This window comes from Paramormyrops kingsleyae, chromosome 22 (assembly GCF_048594095.1).
Source record: "Paramormyrops kingsleyae isolate MSU_618 chromosome 22, PKINGS_0.4, whole genome shotgun sequence".
Lineage (NCBI taxonomy): Eukaryota > Metazoa > Chordata > Actinopteri > Osteoglossiformes > Mormyridae > Paramormyrops > Paramormyrops kingsleyae.
The window spans coordinates 19965841-19984864 of record NC_132818.1 but is presented as its reverse complement, the minus strand read 5'-3'; the positions used below and the strand labels follow the sequence as shown (position 1 = coordinate 19984864).

Genomic DNA, 19024 nt, shown 5'->3' with positions numbered 1-19024 from the left:
GAAAATGAAACTTTGAGAGTTTTGCCTTCTTGCTTTCAGCTTTTGCACTTACTTGACGTTAGATTTTTTTCCGGGGAGGTGTCTGGGTGGAGAATCTCACGCTTGTGCTGTAATGAAGTGTTGGTATATTTAGCAAGAACTAATGAGTGAGAAGTCAAACCAATATATAAGACTGATGCATTGTCAAATTGTATTGTAAAATATTGTTCACGTAAATACACAACACATTTCCCAATAAAGTATTGAAAACTGACACCCATTGTATTAGAAACTTGCAGCCTGTCTGTGGCAGTATGCGCTGTGTTGTGCATCTTATTTGTTTTAGCTCGACAAACTGGTTTTTGACTGCCTCTCAATTATTCTGCATTGATTTGGTGTAATTTTCCTTTATATTTGAACAACAGCAAGAGCGGTTTTTAGTTTCGCATGTGATAACCCTGAAGTCAGAGACGCCTGATTCAACTCAATCCACTCTCTATTGGTCGCTTTATAGGCAATTTTAATGTTTTTAATTTCAATTCTTAATATTGATTAGTTCACTTATCCGGTTAGGTGAAGGTGCTAAATATGTCAATAAGCAAATAATAGGTACCTTTGGAATAGCAATGTTTCTAATATGAGCTAATTCTGATTTTTGATTTATGTTTCTGTAACTCTGGGGCCTTATGGATATGTTTTATTAATTTAAATTTCCTTTTTTCATGTAGGTCATTCACTGTTCTAAGGGTTATATATTATATAGTGTTATATTTAGTATTAAAGGTTCCTAGACATGATAAGGAAGGAACTATATGCATAAAATCCAACACCAGATCAAGCCATTCCTTCAATGTAAGCCTAGCTTGAAGTATTTTAACCATGGCCCCTAGGGCTCATGAGGTGGCATTTGGGCTGGGGGGCTTTTTACGCCACTAGGTGGAATCACCCACTTGGGATGGGAGAGGGGAGGGAAAAGGGGAGGGGTCCAGTACTGTGAGGGAGGAAAGGAGAAGTTCCAGACTAATTTGACGGGGTGCATTCACAAGGAACTGTGGCATTTGAGATTCAGCACATATGCTGAAACTGTGAGAGGCGTCTGTTCCCGTGAGCTGGCTGGTGTCCTGGGGGCAGAAGAAGGCAACACACGAAGTTGACTAGAGGGTGAGGAAGAAAGTGTCTGTGAGCAAAGGGGATTTCTCTCAACGGAAGAGGTAATAGTGAGACTTGAGACTTTGCCTTCCATCGGCAGCAATGGCAGAACCAAGTACAAAGCTGAAGCAGGTAGATCTGAACGAGGTGTCCGAAGATGACGACGAGGTGGTTTTGGTGACCAGTGTGAAAGAGCTTCCAGAGACTGAGCGAGTTGCTGAGGTCGAGAAGGAGAGTGATGCTCAGATTAATGGGACGATGGTGCTGACGCTGCTGGACAAGATTATCGGCGTGGTGGACCAGATCCAGCAGACCCAAGGTGCACTGGAGGCAAGGCAACAGAGCATGGAACGGGCAGTGATGGGCATCCAGGGCGAGCTTGCCAAGCTCTCCAAGAGCCACAACGGCACCACCCAAACTGTCAACAAGATGCTGGAGAAGGTGCGCAAGGTCAACGTCAATGTCAAGACGGTGCGCTCCAACCTGGAGAAGCAAGCAGGACAGATCAAGAAGCTGGAGCGCAATGAGAGTGAGCTGCTGAAGAGGAGAAACTTCAAAGTATTTATTTACCAGGTGAGGCAAAGCTAAGCGTTTCAAGGCAGGAGGACACCCACAGGTGCTTGACTAGCATGGTGAGACAATGGGCTGTGAATGTTTGAAAGCTTCTCCCGTGATGCACCTGACAGTCAAACACAGAGCAGACAGAGGTACTTCACAAACCTTTTCCATTTCACAGCTAGTAAAAAAGACACCAAGACTTTATTTTACAGTGACCAGTAACTGGATATACATCCAAGGGAATCGCCGGCAGGCTTCTTATATATAGATGTTAGATTCTAAAAAAAAAAAATGAAAAAGGTTAAGGACAATGATATTCTGTGTTGCATGACTGCTACTCCGCTGCTGAAAACAGAATTGCTAATAGTACTGTGTCGTTTGTTTGCAACTCTTATCAATCATAAAATGCAGCCGTTGAGTGATGTTTTTACATCTAGAAAAGGACTTGTAATTATTCCGACTATAATCTTGAATCAAAGATCAGTTTAATCTTGAAGCTCGAAGATCAGTTTAAACAGATTAAATACTTCAGAAAGAGCTACTGTATCTTGTGTTACGGCATCTGTGTGCAGGCTAATGGCCTCTTTAAGATATTGACAGACATGCTATCATTAGTTCTGTTCCGCATATCAGTTTACATTTAGATTACAGCTAGTAAAAAAATGGAAGAAGGTGTAATATAACAGCATTCCTAATAATTCCATAAGGAATTTAAAGTTAGAAGGCAAGCTCTTTTAGCTGAAAAGTCACTGGACCGTCGGTCCTCACTGGCGTGGTCTTTTTTTAGCCTTGCGTGCCGAGATGTGTAAAAGCTTGCGGGCTGACGTTCAGTTTCCAGCCTGGTTCGCTGTCGCCCAAAACAGCCTTTCGGTGCCTCAGACCGACCGAGGCTTTCAGTTTAGCACCAGGGAGCCCCCAAAACGCACGAAACACCAGCAGACCCCCCCGCGGCTCTGCAAAGCAGGCAGCCCACAAGGTCTCAAATTAGCCTCAAGCGAAATGTCGATTATAGTCGACTGTCTGATCAGAGTCAACATGCATTGCGTCCGGTAGATTAATCAGAGTAATCTGGGATATGTCCTTATGTTTAGGAAATTCAGGAAAAATTGTCCCCCTGCCTTGTGCCCTGTGCTTCCTAAGAGTGGCTATGGGTCACCGTCACTGTACACTGGATATGTGATCAGAAGGCAAGCCAAGGGGGGAACCTCCTATTTCCTTCCTGTTTTGTAAAGATGAGGTATAAGATTTTTAAGCACAATTTCTAGCTATTGAGCCGATGGTTCCTGTGTGGGGGAGTCGGCGGACTCCAGCTGATATTCCCACGCTGCTGCAGGCAGCTCAGCCTCTCTATTAATTGCCGAGGCCCTGTATCAGTGTCGCGTTAAACGACACCAAGCAAGCAGGCAGTCGTGACATCCTCAGACCGCAGAATCCTGTTTCAGCGTTTCAATGCTTCGGCTGCGGCATCGTGTTTCATTGTCCGGCTGTGGGCCTTGTTGTCGCAGCTCGGAACCAGCACAAGGGAACCCAGTGAATATTAGACCGAGCAAGTGGGGTGGGAAGGAGAGATACCAGGAAGAGTTAAATCTGGGGTCTCGGCAAAGTGAGCCAAGAGCGAGGTTCCAAATTTACATTTCATGTTGAAATCCCAAGGTGACAGGACAAGACTCGTGGGGTGAAAACGCATTTGTTTTTTCACTTAGCAACCAGCCCACAATCACAGGTCATCCGTCAAAGGTAGACGTAGCAGCTGGTCGATGGTGCATTCTGCAAAGCGCAAGTTTGGCTTTGCTCCCTAAATAGCTCTCGACAGGCCGTCCGTTGCCCCTCTCTCACCCTTTACCTCCCATGTTCAAGTCCAGATTTAGGTCTGGGGTCCTGCTCTCCCTTCCAAACCGTTCGCCTGCTAATTGGACCCGATCTGCTCAATCTTCAATCTTGCGACGGACCCTTGACCTACTCTTTGATGAGCTGAAGAAGAACAAACATGGAACTCATTGTGCATGATCTGCTGCAGTGCCTCTTCGTGTTTTTGAGTTGCCCACATGCCCGCACTGCATCCTCCGCACTGGCTGGTACAGCATCCTATTTGCTCACAGCCATTGGTAGGAGTGAGCCCCACTTTCCGAAGTACCTGCACAACTTAAACTAACTGCACACTTCTGTTCACAAACCACCAGGCCAGAGTCCATGGGGGGGGGGGTGGACAAAGTGAGAGCGAGCCAGTGACATCTGGGCTCCATCACACACCCTGTGCTGAGGGTAGCAGGCCATGGGTAAAGTTAGCCGCCTGATTCACGCTCTAGGCATGCCTCCCATCTCCTCTCACTGCAAATTCGACTGCCACCGTCCACCAGCTCCCCCCCTCACCCATCCCACACTTGGAACCTTCCACTATGTGTGTCCGTTTGCTCATTCTTACACCATGGTCTAGTGCCGTACTAGAATGCTGCTCAGGGGGCGGGGCCTGAGGGATTAAAGTTCATTTTCCTTTCACTCACCGCCCCTGAGTGGTGTTTTAGCAGGTGGGCGAAATCGCGGCATTTGTGAATAACCTCTCCGCATGACCTTATGTGGCTCGTTGAGCTGTGTGCGCTGTGTCTGACTTGATTTCGACTTCGCGTGAGAGCAATCTGGAATAGACCGGACTGTATTAGCCGCTGCCAGGAGACAAGATTTATAGTCTGGGTATAATGTTTCAAAAGCGCATGTGTGTGTTTGTGCTGGGGGAGGGGGACGCATCGTCGACAGATAGGTTTAAATAGTATAGTATGTGATGCTGTGTGAAATACCACACACCATTATGCTTTCCCTGTTGTGGTTAGTGGGAATTCTTGTACATAATTCAGTTTGGGTTCTCCAGCCATCCAATCTTCCGGACTACCTTTCCCAAACCTGCGTTAAGGTTCCGGGTGATGGTAAATGGCAGAGCTGTCGAACCAGCGACCGGCAAGCGGAAAGGTACTCAATCCCACAATTCAATCAACCAGGGCTTGTGAGAAAGGGCAACCACATCAGTGGTGGTCGAAATGTATGGCGTGCTAAATTTATTCACAAAAAATCCTTTGTTTGTGTAAGGCAATATCAGGAACATTTTGGCAATATCAGGCTATATTTTTTATATCCGTTATGCACGTATCTTGGTGCTTGGTGCCAGCACTGTACCCCTCGTTACTAGCCTAGAAGCAGTTGATTGGACCAAACTGTGTATCCAATGGTTATATTAATACAGATTTCAATGGTTTGCGGAAGTCAGCAAGAGGACCCTGCACTCCTTCCCCCTTCCAAAGCCCTTGTCATGGGAAATGTCCAACCTCACAACCAAGTCACCAAGCATTGCAACATAGCTAACCCGCTCCACACCGGGACAGGTAAATCACTGCTCATTCCGTATTTATGGCATTTACAAGCCCTAGTGCCTCAGCTGTCATAGCTGGTGGAAACAAAAACCTTGCATTAAAACCGGAAATGCTTTTTTGAGTTTAAAGACGCATACTGAAATGGGGCCGGCAAATACCTGGCGTATCCTCTTTCACTGAGTTCCGTAATCAGGCCCCCGGCAGTAGAGGTTGATTGAGTGCTCACCAAGAGTCCACACGCGCACACATGTCTTCGTGTCTGTGAAGTCACCGGCTCGCAGCTGCAGGTGCAGCTAGCTCCAGTGATCACTGGCTTGAGTGATTACTGCACTGCTTTGGGGGCGTTATGCAGGGTACCCGCGGTCATGGAAATCCTGGAAAAGTTTTGGAATTTTGAAATAATTTTTCCAGGCCCTGGATAAGTTTTGGAATTCTTGGATAGAGTTTTGGAAACTAGCCTTGTTCATTTTTCCCGCTTCGTTCGTACACGGAAATGTACGAGCGGAAGTCAATAGTTAACTACCTTATACAAATACTGTTCTATCTACTTTAGTTTTACAAACTTGTGGGTTTTGGAAAATTTTCTTATGATACTGGAAAAGTTTTGGAAAATCATGGAAATTTATTTTGCCAGAACCGGGGAAACCCTGGTTATATGCCCCATGCTCAGCTCTGAAACATGTCCTGTCACTGTCATATGGACATTTAGTACAATAGTCATTGTAGGACCCATTGTATGATGATCACTGCGGAATCAGCCCAGTTAGGTGCCCACTGAAAAGGAGTGACTCCTTAGGTAGCAGGCTGATTCTGATGCAGTTACGGATCTAAATTATATATCGTCAATAAAGAAAAATTTGTATTTTTATTAATCTTATTTACTGTAGCTACAAATTATTCCCAAAGAAATGTGATGATGTCACCATGTTGTCATTATAGTTCACTTGGCTGTCACTAACTTAACTTACACGCGAGGTCCGGTCCCAAATTAATAATCTACTGTGTAGATTTTTCCTATAAAATCTTCAACCGGGTCTCAGCTATTTACCATCTCAGATGAGCTAGTGTGTGGAATCGCACATTATAGGGATATTGGGTTTGAAAAAATTGCAAATGGACTTTTACTCATTGTAAAGTCGAAATATTGTAACACCAACGTAACCTGGAGAGCGTGAGTCTATGGTATAGTATATATGGTGTTATAAACTGGAAGTAGGTAACCAAACAGCATTTATACTAGGTGTAAATAACCACATTTAATGAATATATTTTTAATTAGCTTTGAAATCAACAGTGGCTGATATATGCTCTGATGGGCCTATTCTGTTTCGTCCAGGTGGCGCCCTGAAAGTCAGAACCACTAAATGTAAGATTTAGTATTATTTGCTAAATCCAGCCACAGGAACGCTCAGAGTCATTAGGGTGAAGGAAAGAGCAGCAAACAGGTCCACAATGTGTGAGCGTTCCACGATCATCTCTGTGCACTTGAGTCTACTCGCCATAGCGACAGTCACCTGGTCTCCATGACGCTGCCTCCCAAAGCCGTGCCTTTGTGCTGTTTGTCCTGCACAGTCTGTGTGCCATAATAACAAAGGGCTGAAGTGCAAATAGTGGCTGATGATGTTACAATATATTACATAACCAGCTGAAGCTCTAAAATGTGAAATTAAATGTCTCACCCTCCTGTTTACCCACAGTAGCTGCTTCTGCTGCTGAAGAAGATCTACTCTGCTGTTTCTGTCAATGATAGGTGTTACGCAAGAATTTTTGCCCCCCCCCCCCCCCCCCCCCCGTGGGATCTAAGGGATAATATTTCCTTGTTGGTTGTAATTGAGGATGTTATTGAGGCCTAAACCTCAATCCCTGTGAAGAATATAAAGGAAGAGGTTTGGCATGGTGTTATAGTGATGTTTTCCTGTAGCGTGACATTGTGGTTGAGTAGGAAGCACCTCCTGTCAAATGGGTCTTCCTCTGGCTATTCTAGTTCCTTTCACAGTCCAGTGATATAAAGGTAGACAAATAGGCATCTGGAGAATGCCCATTGCTTATGTGTGCCCTGTAATGGACTGGTATCCTGTCCAGAATGTTCCCCAACCTTGTGCCCTGTGCTGCCTAGGATAGATCCCCCCCCCATGCTTCTGTATTGGGTAATCGTTTTGAAGATTGATATCTTCCTTGGCCATCACCAAGTCGATCGATAGATCAATCGTTCAGACATTACTAGTCAATCATGACAATCAGACCCTCACCATCACACTGCTGCATATATCAGCATGCTCCACTCTGCATTGTCAGATCACTAGCTAACTGTATTATCTAGCCACGCCAACCACAAGTCCCTAGTAGCTTGCAAGGATCCAAGGAGTAGCCTGCAAAGCTGTAGGTATCAGATGTACTTTGACTATTGAGATGGTGCTTTGACGTCCATCCATCCATTTTCTACACCTTGTTGTCCTATTCAGGGTTTCAGGGGTCTGGAGCCTATTGCAGAGGCCAGAGGAACAAAGCAGGGGACAGAGTGCATTTCTTTAACACAAAGGCATTGTGGGAGAACATTCAGTCTGTGAGAGGATGTGACTGAGTTGTATGCCAACCAGCTGGCATCGACAGACCCCCCCCAGTTTAGCCTGGGAGAAATGACACTGGGAATAAATAGCCATGGTGTGAGCTCGGCTCCCGATTCCGCACCGTGGCCACACCCCGCGGTCCGTGTTGCTCACTGGAATACCGACAGCTGCGCCTCATCGTAGTTTCGACTTTTCGTAATTGCCGGTCTTATTTAACTGGTTTAGCGGGTTCCCTCGGTGTGAGGACATGTTGACCTGTGTCCGATATCCAGGCTTCCTGTACCTACGCTTTTCCCAGAATTCTTGCTTCTCTTCCTGTCTGATTTAGTCAGCATGACCTTCCCAATGCCCAGCCCCATGTAAGCGTCCCACTCCCCTTCTCATGACGACTCCTGTCTCGCGTCTTTGGTTCCCATCGACCCCCCATCTGGATCCCATGGTGCTGCAGCATTAAGAGCATTGGCGCTGCGCAGTGCCAGCCCGAGGGGGCCGGGCTACCCGCGTGACCCTGACGCCTCGAGAGGTTTTGTTGCGGCAATAATCAGCATCTGTGCCACCTGCCTTTGAGACTAAGGAATCTGTCTGGAGCTGAGCAGGTTTGTGCCTGGATGGTACTTGGATGGGAGGAAACCCGGGTCGCTGGTGGAAGAGTGTTGGTGTGACCAAGAGGGGAATCCCATCATGTGTGTATCCCTATGCCCCAGTGCAGTGACTGGGACAGTGTGCTGTGAAAATGGTGCCATCCTTTGGATAAGCCATTAAACCGAAGTCATAAAAGATTCCTGTGCGTTATGATGTGCATGACTAATTCATAGAATATGCCCTTTTTCCGTTCAGGTAATCCATGCATATTGACACAAATCACCGGTATCTCAGTACATTTCGACCAATCAGATGGTGGTGACACAGCCAGTCACACTCCTAGTAAGCAGCCCCAGTATGGCTCGGGTACGGCTTGCATAGTTTGCAACTGGAAAGCAGTTTGTGGTACGACTCGAGTATGGCTTCGTTCCTGGCAGCAGTGGAAAAGCGCCATAAAATTGCCCTTTTCAAATATGGCCTCCTAATCATCCCCTATATCTAACTGATAAATTCTCTCCTGCGCCTCCACCACTACTGTGTGGTAAATATGCTGGTGCAGAATGGCTGGCCTTCGCTTCCTCCAGGTAAAGGCACTACATGGCCTTGCACGCCCTTACTTCAGCGATCTCCTGACCCCTAACTCTTCCCCCTCGCTCTCTCCGGTCATCTAGCTGTAATCTACTCCTTGTCCCTCACACCCTACTTCTCACTTTGGGTCTCACTTCTCAGTGCCATTTGCCCCCAAACTTCTCTTCTTTAATCTCCCTGTGACTGGTCTTCATTCTCCACTTTTAAATCTGACTTAAAGACTTTCCTATTTAATGAACATTTCTCCTCTTGAACTGCATAAATGTATTTTTTCCCTCCCTGTACAGCGACCTTGGATTTGTGAAAGGCAATATATAAATGTAAACTGGTATAATTGATTTTTTTATTGTTATTGTAGCTAAGCAAAGTACATCAAGCCGAATATAGAGCTTTTCATTTAACACCAGCGAGTTACCGTCTGCATGCTTATATATAGTCAGAGACTCATCTGTGTTTTATTCCACCAGCACAAACATAGTGACCCGTCACTGTTTATAAAAATTCCATAAACGCCAGTTTGTCCCCGAGCCCTCATCTGCTGGAAGATGGAAACTGTCAAACAAGCAAAGCTCTTCGCCTCAGCTTTCTGCACCAAACATGAGCACAGAAGAAAGGTGTTTTTTTATTACTATTTAATGTTATATCAAAGAAAAGTATGATGCAAGCTAAAACTTGGGTTCCTTTAAATCAGAGATAAGATTTTAACAACTCTGAGCTATTAGGTGAATTTTCCCCAAATAAGCTTGATGGCCGGAATGACCTCTCGTTTGTAAATATCTTATGTTCTCATGGTATCAAAACCTAAGACTAAAAACGTAAATCGAATTAGCCTAAATTATTTAAACCAAATGAACCTAAACTGAATTAGCCCATCTGTATGTAAACCGAATTACCCTAACCCAAATTAGCCCATCTGTATGTAAACTGAATTACCCTAACCCAAATTAGCCCATCTGTATGTAAACTGAATTACCCTAACCCAAATTAGCCCATCTGTATGTAAACCGAATTACCCTAACCCAAATTAGCCCATCTGTATGTAAACTGAATTACCCTAACCCAAATTAGCCCATCTGTATGTAAACCAAATTAGCCTAAACCAAATTAGTCCAACTGTATCTATCACCATATATGCAATATTCATTCTTGATTCAATTTATGGACCTGTGTTGTCTCCAAGTGGGCTTTAAGTCCATTTCTCTGTTCCATTGTTACAGTTATCATGGAACCTTGTCAGTAAGTGCAAGGTGAGGACAGATCCCAGCCCTGTGAAGTAGAGGCAGGGTATTAATCCAGGTAGCGCTGATATGAGGCCTGGTGTGATGCAGCTTTGGTGTGAGAGATCGGGGCCCATCTATGGGGTGTCACTACTACACTATGTTGTCCATGGTACTATGTGGCCTCTCTCCTAATTTTGTGTTGCTGGTGGCCCCCTCTTTTAAATTGCTTGTTGCTGGGCAATAAGACACCAAGTATATCTATTGCTGAGGAGTACTGGGGGGGGGGGGCAACAGGGGAATGTGGAAGTGGCGGGCTGCCCAGATGAGGTTGGTGTCCAGATAAAAAAGAGGGAAAGGCAGTGGGCAGAAATAAATGGTGGCAAATCTCAGCCAAATTGTGCCACCAGATTAGGACGGGCGTGTCGACGGGCGCGGGCGTGTCGACGGGCGCGGGCGTGTCGACGGGGGCGCGGGCGTGTCGACGGGCGCGGGCGCCGCGAAGGACGCGTGAATGCCCAAAAAGCTGCGTCCGGGCCAGTGGGGGCGGAACGGACCTCAGGCCTAGTGTGGTGCACCTACATCATGGATATGATGAGATATGAGATAGGATATGAGATGGGGTGGGGGGGTTATCTACAAGGGGGATCAAGAGAGTTTTAGCTCAAACAAAAGTTAAGCTAATGCATTAGGATCAATGACAGCTGTTCTCCTTTTCATATCATAAAAACAAGAAATTCGTCTTTGGCCACGTCTCATATTACTTGTGCTCTTAAGCATGTTTCTCAACCTCAAATGGGAAAAAAAAAATCTAAAACTACCGGTAATTTCTATCTGATCCCATCCACAATCAATAATGTGAAAAAAGCCCTCCCAGATGAACGAGGGGAAAGACATGGAGCAAGCAGCAAGCTCATTTCAGACAACTTGTGTCCTCTTACATCTCCTAGACTTCCAGACCCAGACAAGGAGTCCTTATCAATATGTGTGTTTGACCGTACTTGTGTTCTCGCGTACGCGTTTTACGTCATCTCCCACTGCCGAAGACAAGTTCCCAATACTCAAGATCAGAAGTATAGACGACTGTAAAAACTCCTAAATCTCGTTCTTACCTCACCCCAATTAACAAATATGCATCTGCTGCGTCCTTGCCAAACAAGAATAACCCCATGATTCATTGCATCCCAAGTTAGCAAGAACACTCTTGCCAAGAATACAAGTACAATCTTTGTGTCCTTGATATTGAGAAACACCCAAGACTTTACGTGTCTCTACTACGAGACTTTTACTTAGCCATCGCGAGACTATTTTGCAATAACGCCATTTACTATTGGCTACCACGTAATTATTGTCATTCTTATAAATGCCCATCCTTTTGCAATATCCCCTTGACTATCAATGATCATGTGACAACAGATACACAGGCCACGGAATAGGCAAACGGCTGAGTCTCCAACCTGCTTCTTTTTCCTAATATATGAATGTAATCAGTATAAACTCAGAATTACTAAGAATAAAGTAAAAAGTAATTTTACCAAACACATAATGGCATGACGCAGTGTGCAAAAATCAGAGATGGACATTTCGGGTCCATAAAGTAAAAATCCAGACCAAGATTTTGTTTCAGCCAACCAGTTCAGTACTCTGTGTTTGTGATACTTTATAGGTGGTTGAAACAAAATCCTGGACTGGAGTTTTACTTTCTGCACCGGAAATTTCCACCTCTGGCAAAAATAGAAAAGTAATCTGTAAGGAAATTCATCCATATGCACACCCATCTGACCAAACAGAGGTGGTGGGGGAACCGCCCCCCCCATTGCAGGCAGCACAGAGCAGAGGGGGGGGGGGGTGCATCCTGAGTGGAAAGCCAGTGTATCACAGGACAGCCAGACATGTGCAGCCAGTCCCTCACCACGATATAGAGACGCTAGTTAGCCTAACTGCCAGTCTGTGGCTGGGCTGGGAAACGTGTGTTTGGAGGAGGACAGGAAGACCTGCAGTCGGGGGGGAGAGCCTGGCGGGCGCTGAATATGCAGTGAGCTTACTGAGATGTAGGGGGGGTGTCATTAGGCTGGGGGGGGGGGTTAATTCACAAGCTATGCACCCCCAAATGAGCTATTGTGCCCCCTGCAACACCACCCACTAAAGCAGGAGTGGGCAATCTTATCCAGAAAGTACCGGTGTGTGTGCGGGTTTTCACTGCAACTCCCTAATTAGATGACTAATTAGAGGACTGATTGGCTGAAGATTCCTCACACCTGGGTTTGAACAGCTGACCTACAGGTCACCCCAAATACCTGCATACACACCGGCCCTTTGCGGGTAAGATTGCCCACCCCTGCACTAAGGTCTTTTATTTAGTTTAATTTTTAAATAAAGACATTAATTCAATGTGATGTTACAGCCTCGGTTGAAGTCAGATTTTCCAATACCGACTTCATTCAGACACCTCCCCCCCCCCATATTTTGTGTGTGTCTGTGTGTGTGTGTGTCTGTGTGTGTGTGTGTGTCTGTGTGTGTGTGTGTGTGTGTCTGTGTGTGTGTGTGTGTGTGTGTCTGTGTGTGTGTGTGTCTGTGTGTGTGTGTGTGTCTGTGTGTGTGTGTGTGTGTGTGTGTCTGTGTGTGTGTGTGTGTGTGTCTGTGTGTGTGTGTGTGTGTGTCTGTGTGTGTGTGCGTGTGTGTGTGTGTGTGTCTGTGTGTGTGTGTGTGTGTGTGTGTGTGTGTGTGTCTGTGTGTGTGTGCGTGTGTGTCTGTGTGTGTGTGTGTGTGTGTGTGTGTGTGTGTGCCCATAATGTCCCCATAACGTGATAAATATCCGTTTTTTTTCCCTTATGGGGACCGGTTTCCTGGTCCCTATAAGGGAAAACACTATTTTATAAAAATCGGTGACTGCTATGAAAAAACTAAAAATGCAAAAACTCTTGTATTTTGTTAGGTTACTTATGGTTGTGGTTAGGGCAGGGTGGGGGTTAAGGTTGTCATAGTTAGCGTTAGCATTTTTCCCATTGAAATGAATGAGCGGTCCCTATAGGGATATGTTTACCCTACGTGTGTGTGTGTGTACATATATATGTGTGTGTTATGTAAAGTGCATATATACATACATATATCTGTGTGTGCATGGTTGTGTGTGTGTTGCAGTATTCATTAAATATGATTGTTTCTGATTATCTTTGTTTTGCGTAACACTAGCATTAATTCATTTTGCCTTACAGTCACAAATACAGTGCTGAGACTGAACACAGTCATAGCGTTAGTGACGTTTATCAGTGTACTGACTAAGTGCCTGATCTTGGTTGCCATATGCTTGCGTAACTCTATGCATAATGTACTGCAACACTCATTGCCTTCGACTTTCCAGAGTTTATACCAGTTTAAAAATGACTGTGTTGTTTAAGTCTGTCCACTAGAGGGAGCATTGCACAAGTTGTAACGGCTACCTCAGAGAGGTAGGTTTATATTTACATTTAAATGATGGGTTATGCCTCTTTTTTTATCGTTTAAATGTTTTCACAGGATGAGGCAGAGACCCTCCCCCAGGTAGTACTTTCTAAGACCAAGAAGAGCCAGGAGGTAGCAGATGAAGGAGGGGCTGAGGGGAACATAGATGCAGAAGAAGACGAAGAGGAGCCTCCCAGTGGATTGTCCCCTGAAGATGAGGTGGAAATCGAGGAGATCATTGAGGAGTCACGAGCCCAGCGCATCAAGCGCAGTGGCCTGCAGCGCATGGACAACATCAAGAAGGCCTTCTCCAAGGAGAAGATGGAGAAGACTCGGCAGAAGACTCAGGAGAACCTGAAGATGACCCGACAGAGAACCCGAGAGAACCTAGAAAAGACCAGGCACAACTTTCAGAAGAAGATGGACAAACTGAGCACGCGGATGTCGGTCAGGTCTGAACGCAAGGAGAAGCTAAAATTCTCACGGGAGAAGATGAAGAAGTCCTTCAAGCCAGACCATGCCATTTACGCCCGCTCCAAGGTGACCGTGTACAGAGTGCCGCCCTTCACCTTCCGCGTGAAGAAGATCCGGGGGGGCGAAGTGGAGGTGCAGGGCTCGGAGCTGGACGAGGAGCCGGAGGAGGAGGCTGGAGAAGAGGAGGGAGGGGCGGTTCGCGAGACGGAAGGGCTTCTGAAGGAGGGTGGGGAGGAGCTGCCCCCCCTGCTGCTTGCAGAGGAGGACTTGGAGCAGGTTACAGTGAAGAGTGACAGCAGGAGGAAGACTGAATAGTGCAAGGGACAGTGACTTGGGTGGGGGGGGGGGGGGGGGGTAGGGGTTCTAAGGAAGGCTTCTGTTAGCTTATGTTTCCCCATTACCTGTAACGTAACCACCCTAACATCCCCGTTACGACAAAAAGCTATTTCATTTATTTATCCTTATTGTTTTTTAACAGTATTCTGTGTTTGGCTTTTCCCCTTCTTTCAGGACAGATTCTTTTTTTTGGGGGGGGGGGGGGTTGGGGGGTATCTTGATCATACTTATCTTTCTGCTGTTGTTTGTGTCATACTTTAAAGGGGAATATATGGAGGTATGTTGGTATATTGTAGTTTGGGAATTCTATAAGCCCAATAAGATTATTGTGCGTGAATAAGGGAAATACGGAATAAATTCTCCTGGTTTAGTTAGTCAGCAATATTTATTTTATTGACTATTTGCTAATTAAAAGCACAATTAAATTATTATGAATGAAATTCAGTCATGAAGTATTTACTGCTTCATCAGTTCTCCTATGAAATGCCTGTTTTTTCCATTGAGAGGTACTTGGGGAAAATGGGCACTAATTTGTGTACCGTTGATGACATACTACATTACATACAGGACGAAGAAGTGAAAATGGAGTCATTGAGATCCTTTTTTTTTTTACCCTGCTGGTGTGTTTACTATGAGTGCATATGATCATGTGACCATGTGGTGGATATACAATGAAGATTAATTGCCTAGGTGGAGATGAGATGCTTTTTGTAGCTTCAAGGAGATGGGAGTATCTTATGGAAACGCCTTTAGAAAAAAAACAAAATTGCAAATTGGGTTTTTAAAGATTAATGATACCACAAGATGTTAAATAGCCAGTCACAAATTTAAATGTTTACATATTATTTCTTGTTTTCTCTATCGAATTCTTTGTCCAAACATTAAAAAAATACCACAAAACTGCAGTTAGTGTTGTTTCATTAAACACACTTAAAAAAATAAATATGGTTTACATTATTAGTGTCAACCACAAGAGATTTTTTTGCGCCAAAATAATGCAACATAATTACAAGTGTGTGATTATTTTGTGTCCCAGGCCCAAAAAGCTCTGCTGTAGCATATCAAAACATAGATTTTATTTCTACCAAGTGTTTACTTGTATAATCAATCAATACATAATCAACACAGGCAGCTTTTAATGAACCTTCAGAGTATACGCTGCACTTTACTGTGTATGCATACGGAGAATGGACTGTACTGGGCAGCTGTATGTTTGTCACACAACAGCAGAAATGGAATTATGAGAGACAAGCGAGATATACAGTAAGAGAAAAAACTTTCGGGTTCAGATGTGGGGCCTCATCCAGCGTCTCATGTGCACTGTAGCTGTATCCCGTGAGAACGGACGTAAGCTTTAAAGAACACTATCACCTTATCATTCGCTCAGTAACCCTAACCTCACTTGGCTTCTTGTAAATTCCAACAACACATGCTTTTTTTAATATTTCAGTTCCTCGTCCTGTCATTGACGGGAAGTTGGGAGGGAAATCAATAGGATTGAATCATATAAAGTGTTTCCTGGCAAAGACACCACATACAAAACAGCTGTGTGTGTGTGTGGGAGGGGGGGGGTTGTCTCATTGCAACACTTCCTATAAAGTACATAAAGGATATTTTTATTTTATATGATATAGATAACAAGTAGCAAGTACTTTTTAATGATTCTTTAAAATTACTTCATAGATAAAATTACTTATTTCATTATAACTAGCAGAAATCTTTTGGGGAGTTCTGTTTAGTCATCTACCCATTTACAAAGACCAGAAGCCTTAGTTTCCCATATGTGCAAGTAAATTCACAATTGAGAAATTAAGTAATTAATCAAGCAATACATTTATCTAAGCCAGGGGTCTCAAACTCCAGTCCTGAGGGGCCGGAGCCCTACACAGTTTTTGGTTTCCCCTAGTTTAACACACCTGATTCAGCTCCTTGTGCTAATTACCACACAGCTCTTGAACTGAATCATTTGTGGTGGAACAGGGAAAGAACTAAGCTACACAGGGCTCCGGCCCCCCAGGACTGGAGTTTGAGACCCCTGATCTAAACTATATATTTACCGGATTTGGACTAAGGTTAATAAATTATAATCGATAATGATCATCTATCCAACAACCATAAAACAAGCCTAACTTCTAGATGCACTGCAAACAGAAATGCAATCCCTCAAATCAGGAAATTTTAAAGATATAATATGTAACAAATATATGCATGTCCATTCTTTGTTCATTTTGGAAACTTTGATCCCAGAGGGAACAAAACACATTAATTCTGCCCATCATACTGAGTAGTGTATTATCTGAAAATTATGTAGCAGATGATGGGAGATTGTACCCCAATGAGCACACACTGCCTAATAACTGATATTTTAATAAAAGCAACTCAAATTATACTTCCACTGTCTGAATGTGTCTGTCAATGGTATGGCTAGCTGGTTCAAGTATTCATTCTGTAGTGTTTCTACAAATCACCGTTTCTTCTTTAGGGAGTATGATACTGAGTATTCAATGAGTATTCCTTCTCTGTTCGTGACACTGAATATTCCATAAGTATTCCTTCTTTACTGTTTATGACAATGAATATTTCTTCTTTAGGGAATATGATACTGAGTATTCAATGAGTATTCCTTCTATACTCTTTGTGACAATGACTATTCCATGAGTATTGCTTCTTTAGTGTTTGTGATCAAAAGGGAGAAGTGAGAGAAAGGGCTTGTAGCCTGAATTCATTCTGCTGTAGGACACCCACAATTCCCACCCGCCCAGTCTTACAGTGACATTGAGTATTCCGTATATATTCCTTCTACAATGCTGCAGTCCATTGAGGCTTATGATTTCCTTCATCTTATTCTCAAAAGTTTCCATCTTGGTATATCGCATTCATTTGTTCTTCACCAGATTATCTTCCACATGTCAAAGAGACGTTGTGCTTCATGGCTGTTAATTATCCTCCTGAGACCCCACCCATTCATTTATGTCCATTGTAGTGGACATTTTGTTTTTGCATCTATCTTTTCACTGATGTAAGGAAACATATTTATTGCGGTTGTACACTAAAGAGGACATGCTGTGAAATTAAAAATAAAAATAAATTTGAAAAAAGATGTCTTATTTCCTCCAAAGACATAGAAAATCACAATTAACCTAAAACTGAAGGACACTTTTTTCCTTGGGTCTCAGGAGGTTAATCCAGAAAACAGACACAGCTGGAGCCTACCCAGGCAGACCACAGAACAAAACAAGGGTACACTCACTTATACTATTCCAGCCCATTACAGGCCACACACACACACACTCCTGATGGTATCAAGCCACAGTGCTACAGTACCTGCTGAGTTACTGTGCATAGAGTATTTTTCTGTAAATCATTGCCATCTCATTACACCATTTCTCATTTAGAATTTATCATGTTCAAACCATTACTACTATGTCTGATCACAATCATAGAACACATTCCATATATTTTGCCTATAAAAGCGATCCTTTGTGGAACCTGAACTGCCATACTCAGTGCATTACTTACTAAGATAAAATACGGATAAAGTTCCAGATTGGGAAAGTTCAGGTTCAGAAAGTACAAATCCAGACCAAGATTTTGCTTCAACCAGATCGTTTATGCTCAGCTGGTTGGTTGAAACAAAATCTTGGTCTGGACTTCTACTTTCTGAACCTGAACTTTCCACCTCTGGAACTTTCTCCATATTTTGTCTTAGTAAATGTAATAGTAATGTATAGTGTGAAAGTCTGTCATGCAGTGTGCAAATTTATCACAATCATCATGAAAAGGGGCAAATTATGCTGAATTGCAAGAGTTTCAGTTCAAGAGTGAATAGGCTTTAATACATATTATTTGAAAAACATATTAAAAACCAGTTTTTAAAAAAATAAAGTCGCTGTGGCTTTTGAGTGTTATATGTTATATTTAGTTTTCAATCATCCTTCTCATCAGAGATCTGAAAGAAAGCACACATATAAATAGCATCACAAAATATACATCCATCGATCCATCCATCCATATTCTGTACCTGCCTGTCCTATTCAGGGTTGTGTGTGTGGGGGGGGGGGGGTCTGGCGCCTCTCCCAGAAGCTACTGGCTCAAGGCAGGGAACAATTCAGGATGGGGTGCTAACTGCACATGCCAATATCAAAGCATAATTTGCTAATTGCACCTTCGTTTTACCAGTCAGGAACTCATGCTATAGATACCAGTGCAGCTGGTGATATTTACGCTGTGATATGTTACATCTGCCTGTAAGCAGTAGTGTGCTTTGATTTGCTTTATTACCTTTATGTTTTCATGTCTGAACCATATACACATAAGTCGGCGGCCACTGCCAGTAGCACTGAGGGTTTGAATCCCAGTTTCACTCCCAACGTTGCTTCATCTGGCTTCTTAAGTTTCCTTCCAATATTCCAAAACATGCTGCTAGGCTAAATGGCATCGCTAAATTGCCCACAGCGTGTGTGCCCTGCAGTGGGCTGCCATTGTGCCATTTATCTCACTAGTTTATAATTTAGCCAAAAAGGCTTTAGAATACAGGTGAGTATGTGTGTACATCTATAGCTACTATCTACTATATGCACTGCAGGACAACAGCAAGTCCAGGAGCCAAGAATGATAATATATGAAGCCATATACGTTTTAGGAAGAAGTCATGCAAAACATGTCTTTGGTCAGCATGAGGAAACAACGGTAATCTGTAAGCAATCGACAAGAAGAATGAAGAGCAGGACCTGTGAACTCCACATGCATTAAGCTAAAGTCAAACCCTGCACAG

The 19024-nt window shown here is 43.9% G+C and overlaps 1 protein-coding gene across 1 annotated transcript; it reads left to right on the top strand.

Moving 5' to 3' along the window:
• Positions 1-973: 973 nt before the first annotated feature.
• Positions 974-15155, top strand: LOC111856071 (caveolae-associated protein 1-like). The gene is made up of 2 exons (XM_023835716.2): positions 974-1701; positions 13516-15155. The coding sequence occupies exons 1-2, from the start codon at positions 1231-1233 to the stop codon at positions 14227-14229; spliced, it is 1185 nt and encodes a 394-aa protein (XP_023691484.2). The 5' UTR covers positions 974-1230; the 3' UTR covers positions 14230-15155.
• Positions 15156-19024: the final 3869 nt, after the last annotated feature.

Coding starts and splice junctions, on each gene's coding strand:
- LOC111856071 (XM_023835716.2), top strand. CDS start 1,231: ATGGCAGAACCAAGTACAAAGCTGAAGCAGGTAGATCTGAACGAGGTG. Junction 1,702..13,515: donor TCAAAGTATTTATTTACCAG/GTGAGGCAAAGC, acceptor ATGTTTTCACAG/GATGAGGCAGAGACCCTCCC.